This window comes from Canis lupus, chromosome 13 (genome assembly GCF_048164855.1).
Source record: "Canis lupus baileyi chromosome 13, mCanLup2.hap1, whole genome shotgun sequence".
NCBI classification, from domain to species: Eukaryota; Metazoa; Chordata; class Mammalia; order Carnivora; family Canidae; genus Canis; species Canis lupus.
In genome coordinates this window covers 9,368,115-9,383,081 of record NC_132850.1, presented here as the reverse complement: position 1 = coordinate 9,383,081, position 14,967 = coordinate 9,368,115, and the positions used below count along the sequence as shown (strand labels likewise).

General features: G+C 59.9%; 1 protein-coding gene across 7 annotated transcripts in view; it reads right to left on the bottom strand.

Moving 5' to 3' along the window:
• CSMD2 (CUB and Sushi multiple domains 2) overlaps positions 1-14,967 on the bottom strand; it is a 492,622-nt gene that overhangs the window by 90,504 nt on the left and 387,151 nt on the right. For all 7 annotated transcript variants that reach the window (XM_072772036.1, XM_072772037.1, XM_072772043.1 and 4 more), the window contains 5 exons: positions 10,968-11,086; positions 10,670-10,739; positions 8,881-8,997; positions 5,488-5,697; positions 1,419-1,607 (listed from right to left, as the gene is read on the bottom strand). In XM_072772036.1, coding sequence (XP_072628137.1) covers positions 1,419-1,607; positions 5,488-5,697; positions 8,881-8,997; positions 10,670-10,739; positions 10,968-11,086 — 705 coding nt within the window. The remainder of the gene's footprint in view (positions 1-1,418; positions 1,608-5,487; positions 5,698-8,880; positions 8,998-10,669; positions 10,740-10,967; positions 11,087-14,967) is intronic.

Here is a 14,967-nt window from a genome sequence, read left to right as displayed (position 1 = left end):
GTCTCCATAATGTTCCAATTTAGTCACCAGGGAGGAGAAAAAAGGACACATGAACCAACCACCCCTGGTCCAGAATAATGAGTCTATTAGGCCGGCTCTGGGCGCCAAGCAGACATCGGGGTGGGGGCAGACCAAAGCAAAGAGAAAGCGTCCCAGTGCCTGCAGGCAGAAGATAGGGTCCGGGGAAGCATAAGATCCTGAAAGGGGTACACATGGACGCATGGACGGCATCCCTCCTACACCTGCGGGCACCTGTGCAGTGTCAGGTGCAGCCTGGGGGAGACAGTGGGGTGCAAGGGCACCCAGGCACGAGGTTCTGTCTGTAACATCTACAGCCGGGGTCTGGCTAAGTGATGGAGATGCCAGCGTAGGCTGGAGGGGTCTCAATGTGGGATGCCCCAGGAGGAAGAGCGGGGCCCCTCATCTGGCCTTGGGGGGGTGAGGAAGGTTCTCGGTATTGTTCCCATCTGGATTTGGAGCTGAGGGAGGACAGGGCTCAGCAGGCAAAAGGCAAGAGAGGAGAGCCGTGTTCCATGAGGGGGGCCAGGATGCGCTAACAGGAGGCAAGAGGACACGGCACACTGGGAAGCTGGAAGTCCTTCCTGCTGGACACGCAGTCTGTGCGCGTGGACAGTACTGGGGCTGGGCAGGGCCCAGGCCCGAGGGACTTCATTCAAGGGTCTGGAATTTACCCCAAGAGAGGTGGGGATGCCTTGCTGCCTTCTGGGCAGGGGAGGGTCTGGAGCGTGTTGATGGTTTTGAAGGTCACACTTGGCTCCGTTGTGAAAAATGGATCGAGTAGCGCGAGAGCCGCGGTGGGGAGACCCGTGAGGAGCCTCGGCAAAGAGGCGGCCTGGACCGAGGTGGAGGCGGGACGGAGGGATGCGGATGCACCCGGAGGGTCATCAGGACGTAGAATCATCAAGACTCAGTGAGTACGTTAGATGGCGAGAGGGGGCCGCCCAAATAGGGGCCGCGTAAGCAGGCGACTAGCGGTGACCCTTGCTGATGAGGACTTCCACTGAATGGCAGAGAAGGTGACCTTGATTTTGGACGTATTAGGATCTAGATGTCTCTGGGTAAGTGAAGCTCTTCAGTAAGGACCCGGATATCCCGGTGTAGATGCCCGAAAAGAGAACGATTACAGCCTTCCCTTCCGATGGGCTGCGTCTTCCTGGGGCCGCGCGCTCCCCGGGCCGGGGCCTCCCTGGCCTGCCGCTCCTCCAGGCCCTCCCACGCTCGGCCCAGGCGTCTGCCCCAGGACCGTCCCATGAGTAGGCTGCGGCTCTTCCATATGAAAACAGGACGGTCCGGGTGCGCCTGGGCTCCTCAGCCTGGGTGACTCCTCCGAGTGTGGGAGTCCCCTGAGTTGCTCGCCTTGGGAGGAATCCCCAGGGATGGGGGAGGGAGGGACATACCTTCACACCTGGGCAGGGGGTGGTCCCAGTTCCGGTTCGTGCCGTGTTGACACGTGAGGACAGGATGGCCGGTCAGCTGGTATCCCGGGAGGCACTCGAAGGTCACGGACTGCCCGACATTGTAGCCGGCTCCCCTCACGATGCCGTTGGCAAAGGGCTCCGGGTCTGGGCACTCCTGGAGTTCATAGGCTGGCGAGGGTTAGAGAGAAGGTTACCGTATTCCCTCTGGACGTTTCCTCCTCCAGGACGTGGGCAGGCAGAGAGCCGACCTCGTGTGGAGCCGGGGCTTGGACTCACACGGACCCGCCCCGTCTACCAGTCGCCGCTGCCTTTGGGCCGGACATCATCGTGAGGACCAGGGGGGCTAACACACCACGGCCCTTTGCGCGGCGCCGGCACAGAGCCAGAGCGTAATAAACGTGGTTTTCCCTGTCTCCGTGGGGAGGGGGCTCGGGGGAGATGGGGTGACGCTGGGCGCTGGTTCACGGGCACCCGCCTGGGGCCGGGCCTCAGTTCTTTCCTGTGGGTCGTCTCGTTTAACCTCGACAACCTCGTTCTGGGTCACGGGCGCGGGAGGCAGTTGGGGGAGGCCTGAGTGGGGTCTTTGTGACTGAGGAGCGGGGGTCCCACGGGGGCACGTCCTCGGACGCGGGGAGGCGGCCGGCGCCGACCCCAAGCTCGTGCCTGGAGCCCCTGGGGCGGTCTGGGGTTCCCGCCACCGGTTGAGGGTCGCCGGCCGGGGCAGGAGGGCGGGTGCCTGAGGGGAGGCTGCAGCCTGGGGTCCCCGCTGGGAACCACCCCACGAGAGGGACCGGCCTTTGCAGAAAAAGGGACCCTTCGGGAGAGCGCCCGGGCTGCTTTCAAACGGGGCCAAAGTGCTCAGGGCCCACACCCGGAGGGAGCCGCCAAGGAGCGGGGGCGCCTCTGGGTGTGGGGCCGGGCCCGCAGGGGGGCATCGGCCTGCCGAGTAGGGCTCCCCAGGGGCGCGCAGGCTGGGCCCCCAGGGAGGCGTCACGGTGGGAAGAGACAACTTTCAACCAGCGCCACAACGCAAATAGTGGAAATATGGTGAGAATTACTAAGACATTCACGTTATTAAGGTAGGAAGGACGGTGCCCAGCACTTTGGAACAGTTTTGTGTCCGGTCACTGCTCAGCTCCTTGCAAACCCGGTGTCCCCAGCAGCTGTGGTGGCTTCGGTGAGGCCCGGTGACCCGGAGGCCCGGTAACAGGGGCTTGTGCTGTTAGTAACAACTTCAGGGGAACGTTCGCCTGAGGGGAGACAGGAGAACCCTAGCCTAGGGAGTTCAGGGCGCCTAATGGAGGGATTTTGAGAAAAGCAAGGAGTTGGATTTCCTCAAAGGGCTGGGACCATAGGCAGCTGGGCCTGCTCCATAGCAGTGCCTTAGTGGGACAAGCGGCCCCTCTGGGAACAGGTCTTTTCACGAAGGAACACCTGGGGTGAGGGGTCAGCGTCCAGCTCCACGGGCCCTGCAGGGTGTAAGTGGAGTACGAGGGCCCGTCGGGCGGGGAGAACTATTTGCACCTGTCGTAAATCAGGAGGCCTCCGTGGGAGGACCCACCAAGTCACAGAGGTAAACGTGAGCGAGAGACGGATTGCACACACCCAGAGCCGACGCCTCGGGCCCGGCACGCAATCGGACCACCTCCCGGGGCGGGGCTGCGTGTCCGCTGCCCTTGTGCCTCGCTTCCCCCAGCAAGGGAAATCCTGAGAAGGGGGCCCCTAAGGAGGGCAGCGGGCCCGTCACAGAGACGGCTGCTGCTGCAGCGCTGGCCTGGGTCTGGGAAGCCTCAGCGGATGTGAGGGGCGGAGGCCAGGGCCCCGTGGAGGCGGGGAGGGCTCTTCCATGGGGAGGAGTCAGTGAGGCCCGCGGCCTCGGCCGACGACGCTCCCAGGGTGTATCACAGGGGCCCACGGTGAGTGAGGTCTGGCCCCACTGCGTGGACCCAGTGGGCGGGCCCCCAGGAAGCTGTCCTGGTTCTGGTGGTGGGGTCGTCAGTACTCGCACCGATGCAACAGGAGGCGTCTTCGGGGAGCACCTGGGCCTGTGCGAGCTGGGCTCTCCGGGGTCGAACTGCATCCCCCAACCAGATGCACATGTTGGGGTCCCAACCCCTGGCACCTGAATGGGGCCTTATTTGGAGAGAGGATCTTGCCGTTTCACCTGATGGCAATGAGGTCATCGGGGGGGGGAGCCCTCACCCAACATGACTGCTGTCCTTGTAAAAAGGGGAAACTTGGGGACATACAGGGATCTGAAGCCAGAGATGGGGGTGATATTTCCATTAGCCAAGGAGTTCAGACGGCCAGCAACCCCCAGGAGCAAGGACAGAGGCCTGGAGAGTGTTCCTGCGGCCTCCAAGCGGTGAGAGGACCAACACGTGTTGCCCCAGCGCCGCAGCCCCCTGGGGCGGGGGGGGGCCAGGGAAGGAGACGCTGACCCCAAGCATGGGTCCGAGTCTCTCCCGTGACGGGATGCGGCAGCTGAGGTGTCACCACGTGCCAGCCCCCGCGGCCCGTCCCGGCCTCTGTCCCCGTCCTCTGGGGTGTGGCCCATTACCCCAAGGAGGCCGGCGCCGTTGGATCCAGAGCACAGCCGCTCCCCCCCTCCCCCCGCCGAGCTGTCCCAGGTGTGGCAAGCACAGCCACGCTGCCTCAGTTCCACCGGAGGCGGGAGGCGGCGGTGCCTGGGTCACTGGGCCGTGGAATACCCTTGAGGCTCTCCCGAAACCAGCGGCCCAGACCCTCGGCCCGTGTCCCTCTCTGACAAGGGACAGCAAGGCCAAAGGTCAGGGCATCATGTATACACTTACATAGGAAACACAACAAAAAAAGTCATGAAACAGGACACATTTTCACAGGTATGTGGAACATATGTGTGGCAACGCATGGGAAAGATCTGGAAAGATCATGTCAAAACAACAGTAACAACTTGAGGGGAATAAGCCCAGGTGCGGAGGCTGTGGACAGAGAAAGCTTGACCTTGTCTGTGATGCTTTGATTTCTTCCTTCCTTCCCTTTGTCCTTCCTCCCTCCACCCCCTCTTCCTTTTTAACAAGGTGAGTGTGTTTGCAAACTATTAATATAATTAAAAATTAACTTTCAAAAAGAAAATTACAAAGGCGGTATTTATAGTACGATGCCATTTTGATTGAAATGAAATAATAATAATAGCTGCATCAATCTACGTACGGGAAAAATGGGGAACGCAAACTTAAAAGTTGGTATCTCTGCACAAGGTGCAGTTGGAGATGGGATGACAGGAAAACTTTGACTTTCTACGGCGGACTTACAAAAATCCCTGTAGTGTTCTAATTTTTTATAAGCATGTATTAGATTGGAAAAAAAGTTCAAAATCATGCAAGAAAAAAAAATGTCAGTGGAAGGCTCTGGAAGGACAGGTTAGAACAAATGGTTCAGTCCGTCGCACTAGGAAGGCATCCGAGGGGCAGGCCGGCCCCCCACCCTGGACGGGGCACCACCTGCATGGCCACAGGCGACGGCCCCTCACACAGGGAAAGCCTGAGGTGAGGGAGCACAGAGCTTGTTCCGGGAAAAAAACGTGCCCGTAGGAGCGGGGGCCATCACGTATTCCCCTCAGCAAGCAGAGCCCCGGAGAGCATGGCAGGCGCCCTCAGTGGGGTCGATGGGCTGGTCTCATCCGAAGGCTCTGCGGGAGCCCCGGGGCGGCGACCAGAGTCCTCTGTCGTGTGACGGGAGCCGCTCGCTGAGGGTGATGGGGCTTCACACAGTCGGCCGAGGAAGGCTGAGGGCAAGGGGTGGCGGGACGCTGGGGACAACCCCTGGGGGCTGGGCCTGGATGGGGGGCTCCAGTGGTGCTGTTGGGCCTTAACCCTGGGAAAGGCTGGTCAAAGGGGGTTGGGCACCTTCACGGAGCCGGAGGGACCTGCCGCCCAAGGGGAGCCCTCCTCCCTGGGAGCCGCCGCTGCCCCTCGGCCCCCCGAGTTCCCTCTCCCGCACGTGGAGGGCAGAGCAGATGGGTAGGAGAGGGGGTGGACGGCAGCAAGCGGGCCCTCGCGGCGCTCACCCTGATACTCCAGCTTGAATCCTGGCCGGTTCTGGGAGTGGTCGCTGTGGAAATACACGGTGGTCTCGTGGGATGTGGAGAGGAGCGCGCCCGGGAGCTCGCTGCCGCTGAACCTGCCCATCATGCGGCTGGTCTCGTGGGGGCCGTTCCGGATCTCGATGAAGTCGTGGTTGGGCTCAGTGGAGAAGTTCAGGAACTGGATGTGAGCTCCTGGCAGCGAGACAGAGGCAGACAGTGCCCCAAGCCACACAGTCCTGCGGCGAACGCGCGGCCTGGCCTCCTGGAAGCTTCTCCCACCGGGGCTCGCGCGTCCCCACCACCGACGTCCCGCCCAACCGAGATTCGCAGAACCGCGGTCTGGAAGCCACCGTCCTGTCCGGGCTTTTGTCTTGAGGCAGGACTGAACTTAAAAATGTGCTATTCGAGTCTTCCATGTTCTGTCTCCCTTTCTGATTTTTCCTACCCATTTCTACTCCTAACTCTGGGAAATGAACTAGGGGTGGTAGAAGGGGAGGAGGGCGGGAGGTGGGGGTGACTGGGTGGTGGACATAGAGGGGGGCACTTGAGGGGATGAGCACTGGGTGTTATTCTATATGTTGGCAAATTGAACACCAATAAAAATAAATTTATTATTTAAAAAAATAATAAAAATTAAAAGTTTTCTTAAAAAAATGTGTTATTTGCTCAGAATGAAGGGCTTCGGTCATTCCACATGGCTCTCCATCCCCATCCCCACCCCGATTTTATTTTTTTGAAAACAAAGCTCGGCGCCAACGCTTGGTTTGTAGTTCACAGGCCTACTCTCGGCACAAAGACAGCTCTGCTAAAACGAACGTTTCACTGAAAAATAACTGTATCCGCTCAAAAGACTTGAGCTTCGGTGCTGCTGTCTTCTAGAATACTTACGGCAATTCAGAAAGCAGAAAAGCACGTTGTCAATGAAGTTTACACTCTGGGATCTTAACTGGGTTAATCGAGATCTCCTAACAACCCAAGAAGCTAAACAGATCTCCTCGAGCCCTTAACGTACATGATAATGCACGATGCAAAGTGGAGGTGGAAGGGATTTGCTTTCTGGTGAGATTTCTCAAAATTAAGATTATTATTAAAAATGATGTGGAAGAAATACATTCACCGAGCAGAGGAAAGTGTGCATTAGGCTAGTTGTGAAAGTCTGATTGCAAAGTAGTAGGTGCTCCCATAATTCTAACTTTTGCATTAAAAAATGAGAATAGTCACCGATGCCCTAATAATATTGACTGAGCATCCACCACGCGTCAGGGCTGTGCTGGGCACCGCGCGGGGGGCACCGTCTGGCAGGTCCTTGTCTTCACGGGGGCCAAATGGTCACTGAGGACTGGGCTGGGGCGGTTATCTCCGCAGGGTGGACTCACAGATGGACTTTAATCCCTAAAAATTTCTCTAATTTGCATAGAATGGGGATTTAAGTGTGATTTTTTTTCATCTAATTATTTAAATAAAATAAAGGCTGCTAACACTGAAGACCCTCCGTGTCTCCTGCTGTCCCATCTGAGGGTCACTCACAGAATGGGGAGATACCTCCCCAGTCCAAGTTTTTAGATTCCTAAATGTGTGTCGGATTTGTCTCATTTATGTAAATGTTCTACCGTACAGTTGTCTAAACTCTTTAATTCAATATTGTGCTTTTCGGGGTCTACCCTTGCTGATACAAGGAGCAAGCTCATTGGTTCGACTACACAGTAATCGATCTCATTTTGTGAATGATGCAGCCGCGCTACGTATGACCCTATTAGCGACCATGCAGGTCGCCTCCAAAGTGCGGGCAGCCCCGGCCCAGCACTCAGCCCCCGTCGCCGCAGCCCTGTGAGCAGCATGTTCACCAGGGGCCCCCGCAGGCCTCGGGGTGTGCGGAGAACGGGGTGCCACTGCTGCCATCGCCGGGGTTCCTCACGGCCGCCTCGGGCCCCGGCCCGCGGCCAGGAGTCGCCCAAAAGCAAGGCCTCGGTGACTGGCCTGTGCAGACGCCGGGAAGCGGCCGCGTCTGAGGCGGGGAGAGCTCTGGGGGCTGCACACTGGGACCGACGAGGACGGCGGCCTAACTCCTGCTCAAACTCTTTTCCTTTGGCGTCTGTGCTTCCTCCATCCCTCCATCACCTGAGCGTCTTGGGGCCCACGGCTGCATCTGCAGCCCGAGGGGCTCCTGGCTCCCCTTCCCCAATCTCTAAAATCGGGAGTTTCCCAAGGCTGCCAAAGTCCTCCTCGTGTTGTACCCTGGTCATCCACGCCCTGGGTCCCCCGAAAGGTGCTAAATAAGAGACTCCATCTTGGGCAGCCCGGGTGGCTCAGCAGTTTCCACCGCCTGCAACCCAGGGCGTGACCCCGGGGTCCTGGAATCGAGTCCCACGTCGGGCTCCCTGCATGGAGCCTGCTTCTCCTTCTGCGTGTGTCTCTGCCTCTTTCTCTCTGTGTGTCTCTCATGAATAAATAAATAATTTTTTTTAAAGGGAGTCTCCATCCTTTGAGGGTCACCAGCCCCTCTCCTCCACTCAGGACATTTGTGAAGGAGACCAGTTGGCTCCCTTTCTCCTGGAAGCCCCTTCTCCTTCAGAAGACCCAATCGGGCTGCAGAGTAAAGAATAAACATCAGGCTCTTTCATTCCTGAGGTCATGGACAGAGAGGTCCTAGGAGGCAGGAGGTCCTAGGGGCAGGGACACCCCAAGGACCCACCGTCCCCAGGAGCAGAGCAGTGACTCAGGCAAGGCGACCCATTGGTTCCTTGTCAACACACCTTTTATCTCCTCAACAGAGATATTGAGTTATATTCCCGGTCAGGAATGAATCAGCAACAGTTAGACTTTGTGCCCACACCCCACCAACCCCCGTGCTTGGAATACTCCATCTCCACCAAAAGAAAAAAAAAAGTCCTCCTACTCCTTAAGATGAGCCCTAAATGTGCATCTAAAAAATGCAAACTCAAAAAAATAAATAAATAAAAAATACAAACTCGAGGGTGGGGCACTTGGCGGGATGAGCACTGGGTGTTATGCTCTATGTTGCCAAATTGAACTCCAATAAAAAAAAAAATTAAAAAAATGTGAACTCTGAATCGTGTCGACCTTGGCTATGTAATTTAATTAGGATGAGAAATCGGATGTTGAAGTTAAAAGCACAAGTCGAGGTCCAGCCTCTGCGAGAGCCTCTTTCTTTTTCAACCGTCCCTGGGTGATTTCTCATCCCGCGGTCCTGCATCCCAGCTCACTACTCAGGTAATAGTAGCCACGATCCCTGAGGTCGTTTCTCCCGTATTTTATGTTCATTCCCAGCGTTCTTAACTTGTCCTCGCCACCGTGGGGGCAGAGCATGCTGTGGGCACGCCGAAGGGTCGCCCGGGCCCGGGCGTGTAGACTTACCAAAGCCCACGGGCAGGGCTATCTTCCAGGAGCAGTCCATGTTGCTGGGGTAGTTGCCGGGGAAGCCGGGGCTCAGGATCACGCCCTCCATCTCCTCCACTGCGCCCCCACACTGCGCTGTGATGGGGACAGAAGGCGGAGGGTGAGGACGCACGCGGGACAGCGCGGGGGCCGCGCCAGCATTCGGATGCTCCCTTAGGGCAGCGGTTTCTGTCCCTTTCTCAAGCCATAAACCCCTTTGAGAATCCAAAGGAACCAACGGCTCACCCGCCCTGACGGAGCGCCCATATGGGCGAAGCTGAGTCGGGGCAGGGCTGCTCAGGTCGGGGCGCTGGCGTCCACAAGCCCGGGCCGTGGCTCTTGGCCTCGGCCAAGTGTGACCTTCTAGCCCCAAACCTCCCTCCATCACCGTCCCATCAACTCTTCCGAGACTAAAGAAAAAGGACGGAGGTGGGGGCTGGTGTGCATGGGGTCCTCACCCTGCCAGGGACCCCCTCCGCCCCTGATCTTTGCCCTCGGCCACGGGAACCGTGATTAGCGTTCCTCGGGGGGCCAGCCGTGCGGGGCTGGGGCATCTGACGGGCCGGCCCAGGTGACCTGAGAGTCACTAAAGAGGCAGGGCTGGAGCCCGAGTCCAGCCTGGTCAGGGGACACCAACTCTGTTCTTTCATAGCTTCCAGGGAACGGTCATGTGAGCTGGTTTTGGGGGACGGAGAGAGATGGAGGGGAGGGGTGTGTGGGGTCTCAGCGGAGGCATCCTGGGGACTGGGTGACATGCGGACCTGAGAGCGATGGTGCCTGGGTTGGGGGGGCTCCGGCCCAGGTCAGACCCACCGCCTGGGACACAACCCCAACGCCGTCACTTCCTGGGCGAGTTCCAAACCTTGCGTACCTGCTTCCCCTGCCTATGCAGTGGAGCTGATCCGGGCACCTACGTCCCAGGGCAGCACCTACGTCAGTATCCCTGACAATGGGGACCAGTGCACGCAGTGCCGCGGTGGCCCAGTGGCAGCTGCGCTGTCAGCAGCAGCTGCGGTTAACACGGGTGGCTTCCTCGGCAAGAATTTTGGGATAAAGAGCGGGTGGGGGGTGGGGGTGCCTCCTTGGCCTGACCGGTCACGTCTGTGACCGCGGGGCGGTGACCAGAGCCCGCCTCCGGTGAGCCCCAGGAGGGAAATGCCATTGTGCCCTAGGGATGCTTCATCCACGCACTTGGCCGCGCATCCCAGGGTCGGCGGGCATCCACCCTGACAGTGCCCGTCACTTTGTAACTGTAAAAGCCTCGGGTTTCCCTTTGCAAAAACGGAGGCAACGGTACCCCCAAGAGGCGCCGTGTGTAAACCTGTGGCGCCAGGCCTTGCCCACAGTGGACGCCCAGTAAATGGGGCGTCCCCCTGCCCCACGCTTAGCACACGCTCCTGGGACCCTGCGGTCCCTGCGTCCACGGCTCGCTTCCCCGGGGCTTAGCACGAGGTGAGAAACCCAACCAAGCTAAGCCCGTGCTGCACACATGCCTCCCCTGCCCCCGTTTCTCTGCTAGTGGATTTTGTCTGTCTGTCCCCTGGAGCGTCGCAGGGGAAGGGGCCTCAACTGCCCAAAGGGTCCAGCGGGGCCGTGGGCTCCTCTGTGGGATCAGGACAATGGCCAAGCCCCCGTGGCTTCCGGGCTGGTGGGGGCCGGCTTGCAGGGTGGCGCCAGGCTTGGGTGCGGGCTGCACACCCCCGAGCGGGCTGGCGCGGCCCGGGCCCCGCGGGAAGGGGTCGGAGGGGCTGAGCCCGGGCTCTCTTACCGATGCAGAGCGGCGGAGGGTAGTTCCAGCGGCGCACGGTCCCCGGCATGCAGGAGATGTGCGCGTGGCCCTGGAGGGACGGGGACAGGGGTGGGCCGGAGCTGAAGTGTCCTCGTCGCCCCCCGCCCCCACAAGCTCCCTGGATGCCTTCAGAGGAAGGGTAGGCTCCCTGGAGTGCGGCCACACCGGAGCTTCGTGGGGACACGTCCCGGGGCCTGAGAGGCCTGTCCTGTCCTGTGCGGCCCGCGGGCCCTGCGTCTCGGGGGACACCCGCTTGGGCCTGGGGCCGGGGACATACCTGGAGGGCATATCCCGGCTCGCACTGGAAGGAGACCACATCATTCACCAGGTAGCGCTCGCCGGCCTTCACCCCGTTACTGGGCACCGTGGGCTCCGGGCAGCTGCTCAGGCCCACCGCTGGGGACATAGACACACACATGGGACAGGGTGACGGCAGGCCCGGGTCAGGGCGGTGGGACGGGCTCCGGTCACCCTGTGCCCGCGGCGGGAGGTGGGTGGCCCCGGGCTCAGTGCAGGCCTCCGGGGGCGGGGCACGGGGGAGATGCCCCGACCTGGCTCCTGGCCACCCGCACCTCAGACCCCACTTCCCTCCATCCTCCCGGCCCTAAGAAGACGATTCCTCCGGCAACGGAGTTGGGAGAGGGGAATGACAGGTGCGGAGGAAGGGGGGGCCCTCGGGGTCACTCGGACGCTGGGAAGGCCCCGCTCTCTGGGACACGCTGTGCAGAAAAACGTTGGCCAGTGGACGGGACTCTGCTGCCTTATTTCTCCTGCTGTGTCCCTGAGCTCCTTTCTGGGGGTGACACCGGGGTTCCTCACACCTGGCCCCCCATGATCGGCCCGGGCTCACCGCCGGCCTCCAGCCTCGCCGCCCTGGGCACACCCTGCGCGTCTGCGTCCCTCAGTCACGGACGTCCCTACTCGGCACCTCCAAGTGGGTTCCTGTCGAGTGTTTCAGTCTTCCCCCTCACGGAACATCCCCGGACCTCACGCGCCGCCCCGAGCCCTTCCAGGATCACCCTAGGGACTCCCCAACGCTCCTGCATTCTCCCAGCTTGAGTCTCTCAATTCACCTGCAGTTACTGGATCTTCATTATCCGCCCAGCGCCGTGCGCAGGGCTGTGCGAGGACCTGGCCCCTCCTCCTGTCGCCGTCATCACCGCAGCGGCACTTAGGGAGACCCCCCCTCCCAGCGGGGCCGGGGACACGGGCCGCAGGTGTCGTGTCAGCCTTGAAGGAGGTCCTCGTGCCCCACGCCCCGGGCGAGGACGAAGAGATGTGTGCCCCGTGGCCACGGAGCTGGGACTCAGGCCAAGCGCAGCCTGACCGCAGGTCTGTGCGGGTGGAGGACACACAGGCCACCCGGCCCGGCTCCACACCCCTCGTCCCCTGGAATCCTCCTCAAGCAGCTTTGGATCCCTCCTGAGGGTGGAGAACTCACAGTGGGTGGGCGGGCGGGCAGCACCTCCTGGCTGGGACTTCGTGCCTCCCCTGTGCCCAGCTGGGGCCCGTCCGTAGCTACAGACGTCGCAGGGCCCCTAACTCAGATGCAGTAAAACTTGCTAAGGACGTCCCTGTGCCTGGCGGCTGGTGGCCTGCAGCTGACAGTGCCGTGTTCCGGGGATGGGTGCTGGGTCTGCCCCAGGCACCTCCAGCTCCCAGGGCTTGGGACAGGGCAGCCTGGGCCCGGGGCCCCCGGTGGATGCCTCTGGCAGCCCTCCCAGCAGACCCAGGCCCCTCGGGAGAGGCAGGCTCCCTGGGGAAGCTGCGGCTGCATGTACTGCATGGAGCAGGGGTGTGGGGAGGGCTGGGTGGCCCGGGCCACCAACCAGTGGCCCCATCCTCTTGTGCAGCAGCTGGTGCATCGTCACTGCACCTTGGAGCCGGGCGTCGACATGTACACCAGGTAACTACGTGCACCAGGTAACTACGTGTGCTTTTTCCTTCCAAGAAAAAGCCTCATGTAACAAAGTGTGTGAATCTTACGTGCACGCTTGCTGAGTTTTGACAAATGCCTGCACCTGCACGACTCAGACCTACCGGAACTGCAGAACACCGCTGACTCTAAGAGGTCCCTGTGCCCCTCTCAGAGAATTCCTGCTGTACAGGTGCCTTTTTTTTTTTTTTTTTGACAGAGTGAGAGCGAGTGCGCTCCTGCAAGCAGGGGTCGGCAGGGGCGGAGGGCGAGGGCATCTTGAGCAGGCTCCATGCAGAGGGGAGCACGACACGGGGCTCGATCTCGAGACCCTGAGATCATGACCTGAGCCGCCATCGAGGGTTGGACATTTAACCGATGGAGCCACCCGGGCACCCCTTGCATGTCCTCTTGAGAAGTGAACGAGATTCCCAGGAGCGAAGGCCTTTTGGGCCTGTGAGTCCACAAGTGTCGGCAGCGGGGCGAAGACCTCAAGGGCAGGACGGGAGCCATCACCACGCTGAATCTGAAGGACGTCCCCCGGCTGTCCTCCCGGCTGCTTCTCCCCCTGCCTCCCACTTAGCGGGTGCCCGCGGCGCGGCAGCCTGAGACCTACTTCCCCAGGTGGCGGCGGCGACAGAGGGAGGAGGCGCGGGGGGAAAGGAAGGGAAAGCAAGCGTGAAAGAACATGGTAGGAGGAAAAGGTGGAATGGGGAGAAACGTGAACCCCAAGAGAGAAACCGAGGAAGTCCATTCCCGTTTCTCGTAGAGCGCGGCATGGCTTTATTTAAGCCGGGCTGGCGACAGGGGAAGATTTCTTCTATTATCCCCGGCGATCTACTGCTTTCAAAACCATATTGTTCCATTTTCGTGGCACTAAATCAGCATCGAGGGAGTCACAGCAGTAGATACGACTCTCAGACCTTCAAGACTGTTTGCCTCTACAGTTAATCCTTCCCTTCCACACCCTCTTTGCAGATAGATGCTCGAATATTAAGAGAACGGTCGTTTTTAGCAAAAGACAAAGATGCTTTTGGCTCCTAGGAGTTCCAGCGACTTCTGTTTTCCCTCAGCACTTCCCACCAAGACAGGACAATGCTCGATAAGCATCGGGGGGCGACCACTTAGTTCCCTTGAGCGACAGCGACCACAGCAAACCGAGGAGAGGCGGGTTTTTTTCTTTGGGGGGGGGCGGGGAACGAGGCAGCAAAATGACGAAGAGATTTAGGAAGGAAGTATATCTTTGGAAGAGGAAAGGAAAGAGAAGATTCTCAGGAACGTTTAAGGGCTCGAAGGACAACGCTGGAAAAGGGAACAGAACTAGAGAATGGAGAGAAACAGTAAAAGGAAAAGCGTGAATTATTCAAGAAAGACGGCGCGCTTTACTCCACCAGCGAGGGAAGCCTTTGAGGTCTGCGGGGAGGAAGGTCTCAGGGTCCCTGTCCTACCCTCTGCCCCTCCGGGTCTTCGCTTCGGGCTGTCCTAGGCCTGCTGCCCTGTGCACACTTCCGCGCTCTCAGGCCACGAGCATCCTGGGGCCTGGCTGATAATCCTCTCCCGACCATCGACCATCGGGGCAAAGCTCGTTGTTCAGAGCCCAGCCCAGCGTCTGCACAACATCCGGCGCTGCCCCCAACCCAGCTCTAGTGCCAAGTGGGACCACCCTTGGCAAGGGCCCGTGTTGTACCAGACGCTAAGCCAACCACACCTTCCCGTATTTCTTACTCCTCGCCCGACCCTAGCTCCAGCATCCCTTCCGTAAGGTCTCGCTTGGCCGGGTTCAGCGCCCCCTCTTCTCTCCTTGCTTAGCGTATGGGGTTGCATGCAAATGATTCCCGCCCTGTCCGTCCACCTCCCTGGACTCTGTGTTTGTCTCTGTCCTGGGGGTGCCTAGCACAGGGTTGCCACACTCCTGCATGACCTCCACCTCTTCACCTGCCCAGGTACAAGTGACCACTCTGTCCCCTGGGACTACAGCTCCAGCACCTGGGGCATCGCCAGGGCCCCTGCAACACTGTGACATGCCTCTCCGTCCACGCGTCTGCCTCTCTTCCATGGACTCGGGGGACGCTCACTGCTCCGGACCTTGCCCAGTCCCAGCAAAGCCCAGCACAGCACCCGACACACCGTGAACACCCCACAGCTACCTGCTGGATGAGCGTATAACAAGTACCTCCGTTCACCTATTCCTTCCCGCTCTCAGAAGGGATGGGACAACACACTCGCCCAGGATGAAACAGGCCCCCCCACAACCTCTGCTCTTTTGCCCCACTGGGCACCTCCACAAGCCCTTTTCCTTCTAATAGTTTTTCGTCATGGACGCTTCGGGACGCTGGAAGCCAAGATGTAAGGTTTCAAGGGT